At 40.3% G+C, this 11,450-nt stretch overlaps 1 protein-coding gene across 1 annotated transcript; it reads right to left on the minus strand.

Moving 5' to 3' along the window:
- Positions 1-1,449: 1,449 nt before the first annotated feature.
- On the minus strand, positions 1,450-10,997 carry opn3 (opsin 3; the record flags this gene model as incomplete). The annotated part of the gene is made up of 4 exons (XM_083923339.1): positions 1,450-1,719; positions 2,971-3,222; positions 6,997-7,316; positions 10,679-10,997. 4 exons carry the CDS (start codon positions 10,995-10,997, stop codon positions 1,450-1,452), a joined length of 1,161 nt encoding a protein of 386 aa, XP_083779465.1.
- Positions 10,998-11,450: the final 453 nt, after the last annotated feature.

The following is an 11,450-nucleotide window of genomic DNA, read 5'->3' on the forward strand; positions in this document are numbered from 1 at the left end:
TATATGGACGGTGTATATACTTCTCATTTCCATCTGTAACACACACAACCACAAACTCATATAAATGCACAGATAATAGGAATAGTATGCTCTATACTCACAAAGGTTGTGATTACTGTATGCATTTTAATCTGGCCTCAATTTACATGTAACAGCAACTCTATGCAGAAAATGCTATTATTTTTTAAAGTTCCTCCGACATTTTGTTAAATTCACAACTTTTTTTAGACAGCAGAGACAAAAGTTGTCTCCCAAATATTAATTTAATTTCTTGCTCATTTTCAGTTCATTTGGCTCCATAAAGCACATCTAATTTGTCTCACAACATTAAATTGCCATAGTAACTGAGCTTGAACTATGTTTAATTTTCTTTATGGCAAAAAGGTGAAAATGAGTCAGACTAACCAAAATAAGCCTACATGATGAGGGTGAACCAGAATCAGCTGAAAGTCACCATAAAGCTCCATCAAACCAAGGGGAGCTTGATGATAATCAAAATATTGCTTTACAGAATTAGTTTGATAGGTTGGGCACACATATCTGCTTATGTGTGACTGGCTTTGGTTTTATATTTAGTTCAAAGAATAACAGGAAACCGGACAAGTGTATTTTCCATAATGTCCAAATATTAGTTTAACTAGACTGTATAAATACCAAGACCAGTCACGTGTGTCACGTGTGTCACACACACGCCCTCACTGAATAAGGTTTTTATCAGCTATGGCAATCCATTCATCATGTCTATTTATAGCTGACAGCACCAGGAAGTTATGAAAAGTGTCTCATTGGAGCATACTAAGGTCCCGGCCTCATCTCCCCCTCACTAATTACACTCCTGTAGTCCTCCTCATACATATACAGTAAACCCACCAAATGTCCTTTCACAGCGACTGCTCTCGCCACACTGGAGATTGAAATGAGATAAGGTACACAAGCTAGATTAAAATAGGATTTCTTTATTGAATTCACACATAATGTCAGTGTGTGTATTATCGTTTATGGCTAATGAGCTAAGACTTATTTCCCATTTTACACACTTGCAGTTGGGTACCAACCAAAACAAATCTACTAATACATGTTGATCCATACACAGGTCCACAACACCGCTGGCCTCTTAAAAACTCCACACGCTTCTGCAGGAGTCACATATATACTATGGAAACAATTTACTAGTTGTTTACTACAACATTATGTTCTTCACCACAGCTGATGGTAGATGACAATGTCACACTTTCATACTACCTCTTTAGACAAAACATTATCAGGACATAGGTTTAACTGAGATCTTGGGTTGACAGTTGGATATTTACAATTAGTTTTACCAAGTCTCTAACTGTGTGTAGACACAGAAATGTCCAGAGAGGTCAGACAGGATTATTTTGGCTTGGATTTGCATGTTAGCTCCTAAGGCATACTGAGTGGTGGGTTGAGAATTCCAGTCCTTGAGGATCACAACGGCCTCACTTGAATGACATTGACCTCGGAATCTCTATCCTTGGAGGTCACATCCAGGTGTTGAAAGTCATTGCTGGTGATGATGAAGACGATGGAGGAGGAGCTGAAAGTCACCCTTTTCTTGGGTCGATCCCTGCTTGTGCATGGCCTGGACATAACAATCGGTCGGATGGGACGCTGGACTGGCGCCAGGGGGCGCTCTTTGAGACTGTGCTGCAGCCAAGAGAGCCGCGAGCAGAGCAGCTGCAGCAAACAGCGCCGGAACTGTGAGAGGATAGAGGATAAAGCACAGGGAAGAAAAAAGACAATATTTAACTTCAAGATGGTAGTCAACACAGGCATGAAATAGCCAATTCCACACTCATTTATCTGTCAAGCCCACAAGATATCAGCCTGTAAGGATGCCAGCAAACCAAGACTAGTGTAAGAGACAACTTCTTTGCTACACACACAATACATGCATATAAAAGGTCCCATATTATGCTAATTTTCACATTTATACATGTATTGTGGGTTTATACTAAAATATGTTTAAATGCTTTAATTGGGGAAAAAACACATTCTTTTTCTCATACTATCTGAATATACCTGTATTCACTCTCTGTCTGAAACACTGTTTTAGCGCCTGTCTCTTTAAGAGCCAGCTCCTGAAAAAACCCAGTCTGCTCTGATTGGTCAATGTTTCCAGGTCTTGAAACTAACCAACCCAACCAACAAGAACAATCAGAGGGAGAGTAGGGCGGGTCATTACTTACAGGTCTTCTGCATCTCTGCAACGTTATTGCAGCCGGGGGAATGACTGTAACAGCACTGTAGCGGCACTTTCTACCTATATATAGTATACCGTAGTTGTGACATCACAACCGCACAGAAGTCCTGACGGCTCGTTTAAAGACACAGTTTCTGAATACAGACTATGTACATTTGATACTTTCACAGTTTAGATAGTACCTCAACCTGTTTTATAATAACTTGGAATTCTCACTTTTTACAACATGGGGCCTTTAAGGCTTGGACAATTAGAGGAAAACATGCTATGATGCAGATACTATTCTCATTTAGAAATAAGAATTTAACCTCTAAAAACACATACTTCTTGGAAATCAAATTCTGCACTATTTTGTGTAAAAATGCTCCCAAAAATGCCAGTTTATTTTGCAAATATAAAAATAAATACCAAATTGGAGCAGCAGGAGAACAGACCATCACCACTAGCTGAGATCAGTCCATATTAAATTCTGAGTTGAGATGTGGTCACTGGAGAGAATCACACCTCTCCAGCAAAATAAACAATGTTTTTCAGATGCCAGGAGAACATTGGCTCAGCAGTGACGGTTGAACCTTTTCACTCACGCAGTCCTCACCAGCTACACAGAGCAAGAAGGTAGTGCTGTAGAGGTACACTGTTTACTGATGTCCCATTATTTGTAGGTCTTTAAGTCGATACAGAATAGATAAAAAGTTCTTTCTTGCAGTTTTCAAATCAATTATTTACAGAACTGTATGACAACCGACCTTTCTGCTCATGAACACGTAGATGAGGGGGTTGTAGGCTGTGCTGGACTTGGCAAAGAATGAGGGGATGATGGCCACTGTAGGAGAGACGATGCTCTTCTTGCCAAAGGCCTCCAACATGGACACAACAGCGTAGGGCGTCCAACACACCAGAAAGCAGGAGATCATCAGGAAAAACATAACAGCCACCTTCTTCTCATACCGCAAGATTCTGATGATCTGAACCGTCTGGAGGTCTTGGATGGAGCGCAGCTACAAGAAACAGGACAGTAAGATGCTACCATGAGGCGGGACATTGGCATAACATTTAGACAAGAGGTCTTGTGGCAGACGGTTTGGATCAGTCAAGTGTGTGGATTAACTGGAATCGGACTATCTAAAAGTGAATATGCAGGTGAATAAGTGTGCGAGACAAGTGAGAATCAAGACAAGTTAAATGGTTGAAATGAATAAAAGTTTTTCATCTTCTTTCCTGTCCTGTTAATTATCTTGCCAGCCCTCCAATTAATCCTGCGATTCCTCTCAGGTTGGGAAAAACTGACTTAAATTACCTTGCCTTTGTGAATCCTATCTAACTCTATTGGAGTACTGCAGTTTTTACTGCAGCCAAATTCTACAACAAAAATTGCAAAAAAATGTTTACAATGTGGCTAGGAACCAAACAAACTACAGAGGTGAGGAGGACACACCATAAGGAATCATAAACAGGAGCTCAGAAGTGCCATCTTTGTAATGTGCACACTGTCGAAGTACAATTGAGATCAGAGAAAGTCTTTCTTCTCTCTTTGCATGTGCTAGAGACCAATTTAGACTATGTGACATTGATAAAAACAGCTTTAGTAAAAACAGAGAGACGGCATACAATGTTTTTATTGTGATCAAAGTAGTGGTTATTTGTAAAAGAGTTCTTTCAAATTTAAAACTTGCACAAAAGGCCACTGATGCACCAGTTTGATTAGGATTCACGTTTTTGTTTAAACATGGCAGCGGCCGCAGGTTTGACTCCAACCTGCGGCCCTTTTGCTGCTCCATAATAAAGGCTTGGGAAACTGAAAAACAAAAAAAAATCTGTCTCTTCCAGTGAATTACCTGACACTACCACCTACTACATTTATTAGTGCCCAACAAGTGCTTGGTGTGGTGCTTAGTACCCCTTATGTCTACAAAATAAAATAACATTAATAAAATAAATAAACAATAATAATGAAATAATGAAAATAATCAAGTAAAGAAATAGCCCCTACATTCACTATACAACAGTATGTCCAATACCATGGTAACATTGTAATGTCTCAATAACAGACTCTGTGTCTGACAGTGTAGACTAGATTACACTCTTCAGATAAAGAGATAAAATGATTAAGCATTTTCTAGACTCCCTCAAGACAGTTGACTGAATCAATGCAAGCATCTATTTCTATTCACAAGGTTTTCTTTATCTTCTTCATTTCTTATGATCTTTTTCCCTGTTAATGTTCCACCTCTCCAGGTTTTCAGATGATCTGCAATGAGATTATCTGGCTTCGCCAGAGCAGGTCTACTGCTTTTGTATCAAACCAAATAAACTCTGTAGGTTTGAGAATACTTCTCCTTGAAGATTTTCAGAGCATCTCCTAAAACGCTGTGATGTGTAATGAGTCCCCTGAGACCTCTGAGCTGTTCAGGGGTTCGGTGGTGCTATCCCACGTCCTACATGGTTTTTAATACATAAGGAAGAAAAGATGGCAGATACCACAGTACCAAACTGTGATGCAGACCGATATCTGAATCATTTGATTTGAATTGCATATTGTTTTTCTTATGTACACGTTTGCTGACATACTATCCTATTCAAACACCCAATACAGGCACAGGAACTGTACAGTCCCGAAGGCTCAGTAGCATATTATGAAAAGAGAGCCGGTAAGGAAAGATGAGTGAAAGGCAGCACTTGGTCACTGAAGGTCAAAGGGTCTGTTTTCATTAAAAGAAAACCCAGAAGAATCTGTCTGAAGTCTGTATCTGTGCAGGCTTTGGCTGAAAGTAAAAATATCCCAAAGATCTTAATATCCTGCATTTGTCTAATACTTTCTTTCATCTCTGTAATTAGAAAAGGCAGTTTCTGAAGAGAATGTATGAGTGCTTGCTGTCAAAAAAACGTCATAACTTTTGCTATAGTTGAAAGATGAATCAGTTTAAGCTTTAGTGGAAGTGGCTGTTAGAACGGACGTGCTGAAATAATCTACATTTTCAATTTGAGTGTTATAAGCAATGAACAAAGTTGAAGTGTAAATTACAGTATAAGCGAAGTAAAGTTAAGGCTACGAAAGGAGGTTAGAACACCAAACAAAAATGGCGGCGCTTTGGGGGTATGACGCATGAGCAGTGGACCTGGAACTGCACTGTTCGAGGATTCAAGCAGACGGTGCTAGAATTAAAGTGATGGTTTCCGCTCAGGTGCCGTTTGAGTGTGCTTTGGCCGTTACTGTCTCTCTTTCTATGATAGTGCGCCACCTATTGAACCTCATGGCAGTTGCAGACCAGATCTTACTGCCCATGTGTTATCCTCCCAAAGATCCGCTCAGCCTGACTCAGCCTGACTTAAGGGGCCTTCACATGATACGTTTTTTGCGCAGAGACCCAGTAAACGACTAAATCAATGTTAGTATTAAAACAAACTTTAGCTTAAACTGGCTGTTCACAAACCTTGTGTGATGCTTTGAACCTCCAAGCATTACGTTTTCTTCTGAGATTGTGATGTAACTTGACACTCGGACACTCGGACACACAAACAACAAGTTTTTCCTCCATCTTTCTAACCGGCTTGATGCCGCTCTCTGGTTGCCTAGTAAATGTAAACGTCACTCTCTAAAGCTTCTATCTCATTGGTTGCGCTTTTGAAAGGTCAGCGGCAACTAGTTCAAAGTTCAACTGATTTGAATTTTGAACGCAGCAGCAGAGAGGCAAATATGAGCGGTGTGCGCTGTTACATTAGGCGCTGCTGCCTCCTCCATAGACAATGAATGGAGCGGCCGGCGCAAATCGTTTATAGCCTTTAGCCTCTTTCTAATAGTCTTGAGTAAAGTTAAGTGCTGAAAGGAGTTGAAACATCAGTTTACAGGTGATATTGACCTGGAAGTCATCGGATCTCCTGAAATAAAGTGTTAGTTTATGTGTATAAACTGAAAGAAGATGGCGGATAAAGTGTTGTCCGGAGTGAAAGCGCAGAAAGCAGTTGGAGTAATTGTGTATGAACAATGGAAGTTGTGTGAGGTTGAGGAATGATTCTTTTTTGTTGCTGGAAGTGAAAACCTGAATCCTGGAAGACTTTGAAGTGTCACTCAAATTGCTTAAAGCAGTTAAACCGCTGTTTGAAGATGAAAGGTGGATTCCGCAATTCTAATCCAATACGCTTTTTGTCAAATTCTGTGAGCATCTCCTAACGCTCCATTGGTTGTCCACGTGTGCTGAAAGAAAGTGAGGTGTTCATACACAGCCCTGGCTCTGTTAATGGGAAACAAACAAAATGGCTCGGACCAAGTCACACAACACTATCTTGGGAGCGAGAGAGCGATTGAAAATCTGTTTGATGGTGTATTTTTGTGGGAGTTGAGTTCAAATATCAACAATCTTCCTCTCTTAAACCCCTAATAATAAATGTGTGTTGACATGTACCCTGTAAAGGTAGGTAGGTGTTGAAATTCAGTTCAAGTGTGTGCACTGTAAGTAGTAGTTAAAGAGCTGAAAGTTGTTGGAGAATAAAAATCAGTTTGAGATGTACAAGTATCACCTTGAGATGTAATAGTAAATAATAATAATATATAACATTTTTAACATTGACATTGGTAGGTCAGCTTGGGGAAGATGGAATTCAGTATTAACTTGTAGTGGTAGTTTCTACAGTCATCTTTAATGTTTCCTTCCCAAATTTTGGAGAAAAGATTTGGATCAGTAGCCCTCCATTTACAACTCTATGTAATACATTCTGATTATTAGTCTACCTCATTCATAATGAATTAAATGTGCTGACTGCACAGCATGTCTTACCATTTGCACTGTGTAGAGGATGTTCCCGTAGCAGTAGATCATGATGCCAACAGGCACAAAGAAACAGGCCAGGAGGAAGAAGAGGATGAAGGAGGCATCATTTGGGTCCTTAGATGCCCAGTCCAGGGAGCAGCCCAGCTGGTGGATCTCCAGCGTGTAGCGGTTCCAGCCCAGCAGAGGGGCGCCCGTCCAGGCCAGGGAGTACAGCCAAATGTGGCCAATGGCCCGCCACGCCCAGGGGAAGTCCACCACCTGGGCATGGACCACTCGGATGTAGCGCTCATAGGCCAGGGCTGCCAGAGTCATGATGGAGACGATGCCTGGCAGCAGAGGGAGAAAGACAGCCCCGCTGAGTAATGCAGAGCGCTCACTACATGATCCGGGTCAGTGGCTACTCAGCGTCTCTTTGGACTGAATGAGATTCATTATTCTATGTATAAACAGAATTATGAATATCTTGGTGCTGAACAACACACACACACACACACACACACACACACACATGCACAAACACACGCACACACACACACACTCACACACAAACACACACCTCTAAGACCTGCAGTACAGCCTGCTTTTTCCACACAAAGTAACTATTTACAGCTCTAGTGTTTATCTTGTGCATCGTTTCATTCTGCCACATCTGCAAGCCACAGTCAAGGTACACTGTCTGAATTGATCCTGCATATCTTAAGGCAACACACACACACACACACACACACACACACACACACATACACACACACACACACACACACACACACACACACACACACACACACACACACACCATAACATCACCTAAATATCTATCCAATGACATACTCCAATGCCCTCTTCGTTCAGCTAAGGTTTCAGTTGGACGGATGTGCATTGACAGAGCTGCCAGGGTTTATTGCTGCAGCCCCTGTGGCCCACGTGTGCATGTGCATGTGCGTGTGCATGTGCCCGACACCAGCGTCGTCTGAGTAATAAATATGATAAGATGGAAAGATGATGGCATGTCCATGTACACAGGACAGCTATGAGATTAATTTTTGTACACTTTGATTTTTACATTTCAACTGCCTGATGTATTGTGCTCATTTTACCAGGTGCTGGGAGCCAGGCTTTCCAGATGTGTGATGTATATATGACATCATGTCACGGTGAAGTGTATGACCTTGGGGTTTCACATGTATACAAATATTTTTCTTTGCATGTCTATTAATTAAACCTAGTATTTCTAGACAGTGGCTGATAGTTTGATTCAATTTTATTTATAGTTCCAAATCATAACAAAAGTTATCTCAAGACACTACATATAGGTCAAGACCACACTCTATGATTTATTCATGATTTACAGAGACCCAACAATTCCTCCATGAGCAACTGCATGTTGCAATATCCATATATCGAAATATAATTCTCTCTCTCTCTCTCTCTCTCTCTCTCTCTCTCTCTCTCTCTCTCTCTCTCTCTCTCTCTATATATATATATATATATACAGTATATATATATATATATATATATATATATATATATATATATATATAAACCTTCCTTTTAACAGGCAGGAATGTCAGACAGACCCAGCTTTATTTTGGAGGTCATCTACCTTGACTGGTTGGGGAAGAGAGAGAGAGAGAGAGAGAGAGAGAGAGAGAGAGAGAGAGAGAGAGAGAGAGAGAGAGAGAGAGAGAGAGAGAGAGAGAGAGAGAGAGAGAGAGAAAGAGACAGACAGACAGACAGACTGACAGACAGACTGACCCAGGGATGCTAACAACCACAGAATTTACATTAGTAGTAATTAACATCGTTATGGCAGTGAATATAGTAGAATGATATGAACAGTAGAAATAGTGGCACTTAAGGAAATAGAATAATAATAATCAAGGTAGTGGATATGCTATGAAATTAGGCTACACTAATATTGTAATAATACTATGTGTAGAAATTAAATTCCAGTGGTTGCAGGGTGGGATTGTTTTTGACTTGTGTGATCCAAACATTTCCACTCACTCCATCTTCTTTTGTAGCATAATGTTGCTATAAGCCTATGGGCTTGCTTACTATCTTGTCATTTTTTCATGCTGTTATTGGATTTGCCTCATTAGAGAAAGTTCATTTATTTCATTTTATGTTTCAGTTCGATTTATTACACTAACAGCATTGACCAAATGTGCTTGGATGTTGTTAAGCGAAGTGGAAAATTAAAAGGTGCATCCATAATATTCAAACGCTTTCACATGCCTCTGAGACACAGGGGTAAAATGTCACATGGCAGTTACATGAGTCCTTTTATATGGGGAAATATTATGAACTATAAAAGACAAGGTGGTCCAGGATAATATGCAGCACTGGTCAGAAGGGGAAAAAGTGACATCAGCAAACAGCTATCGTTAAGCTTTAGCCTACTTTGCTTCAAAACCAGTGTGACAAATGGTACAACTCTATCAAATTGTAGTATATAGTATCTGAAAGTTGATTTAATAAAAAAGACTAACTTATTTAATGTAATGAATTGCTGTATTTATATTGAGCATCTTGATTGGGTTATTTTTAAGGTGTTGACTTCATAAAAGGCTTCATTCAAAAACCTCAATAGAGACTACAAATGTACGGGGGAAAAAATCAGCACAGCTTAATGTTCCGCATAACTTGTTCAGTTGCTGCACTGTACTGTGAATGACAAGGTGAGTGAGTGAGTGTCACTCTAATTTAAATTTCCATTATCTTCCTGGTTCGTCCTGCCCCCCTTAGTGTCGGCCAACGTAGCAGGACACCACATCCTTTCTGCTCAGTGTCATTTCAGAGTGGAAAGAAGACATTCCTATATGTTGAATAAAGAGACCTGGATGCAAACACTTACTTTACACACTTATGATCTCAACAGAGTCAGCGTTGCAGTCTTACCACCAGTGGTGCCAAATGAGGCAGGTAAACGCGTTCTTTAGATCATTTGCAAAGAAACCAATGTTGATTAAAGGACAATAAGATGAAAGAAGAAAATGCTGAAAATCTTGAGGGTTTGCTCTAATGAGCTCATTATCACACAGCCATCCTCCCTGAGTGGGGATTCCTACAGGGGTGTAATCTGGAGAATCATTCACAATGTCCATTCACACTTTGCTGGCTGGAAATAAACGCAACATGGGAAATGGAAGCTGGTGGTGACGAAAACATTCTTCTTCATAAAGCAATGACCCGCACAAGATGCTTACTTTACATAAAAGAAACACACACGGTCAGAGAAAACAGTGCTGAAGTGGGATGGATTCAAGGTCGTCACTGCAGCTCCCCATGGGAAAGGACAAGCAGTATTTTAACCACCCACAAATGAAACGTGCACATAGAAAAAGTGTCACCATTTTAAAATCATGTTCAGCTCTTACCTATATAATGGCATACTGTATATTTTGTAGACATGAGTTCCATATCCTTCATGCGTTATACAGTATGCTAATATGTTTTGTCTAATCTCTTCCTTTTACAAAATCGCATATTAAACTGTGTTTGCTTATATTCTGAATTGTCAGAATAATATTTTCGTATAATGAGAAAAGAAAAGAAAAGAATAAATAAGGGGACAGTTTAATACGTGCCTCTTTTAACATTTGACTAAAAAGTTTATGTGACAACATGAATAGGCTCCATGTGACATATTATACGCTAGTATGGACAAACATGTTCATTCTCTCACCAAATAAGCTGTTGCTGAAGCCGTCCCAGATGCATGTCGCGCGGCTCCAGATCCACCCGCCTTTGACGCACGAAGCAAAGGTAAAGTTTATTCCGATGACAGAAACCAGCAAATCACTCAGACTTATGTTGACCACTAACAAATTGATTGGCGTCCTTAGTCTCTTGAATTTACAGAAGAGTATGATGACAACGAGGTTGTTACAAAAGCCCAACACTCCAATAGTCCCGATGGTAAAAGCGAGAAGTTTGTATGTGCCCAATGCAAAAATGTAATGTTCTGTACTTCTCTCCGCTCTTGTTACGTTCACAGGATTCATTGCGTTGATAAAAACTTGGTGTCCAGCATTGTGCAGCGCGCGGTGTATGAGCGCGCGTCCTGGGCACGAGATACTGTATGACCCACGCACCGCTTCTTCCACGCGCTCCCCGCGCCGCTAATTCAAACCAACCCGAGACTGATGTTCGCTGAAACTGGGTCAATGTACCAATGTCACACCATATCGACGGATTACTAACGCTACGTTTCCGTCTATTCTTTCAAAGTAAAATAGTTTTGGACCTACATGTTTGGCGACGAACGTGGCACTCATTTTTAAAAATACATAAAAGGAGCATAAATATATTTTGTTCTATAGTGATGTAATTTACAGATGATGTAGTATTTCTTTTGTATGTCATAATGTAGACACTTATATAAGTAAATACACACACACACACACACACACACACACACACACACACACACACACACACACACACACACACACACA

The sequence above is a fragment of the Echiichthys vipera genome (assembly GCF_963691815.1).
Source record: "Echiichthys vipera genome assembly, chromosome: 11".
Taxonomy (NCBI): Eukaryota; Metazoa; Chordata; class Actinopteri; order Perciformes; family Trachinidae; genus Echiichthys; species Echiichthys vipera.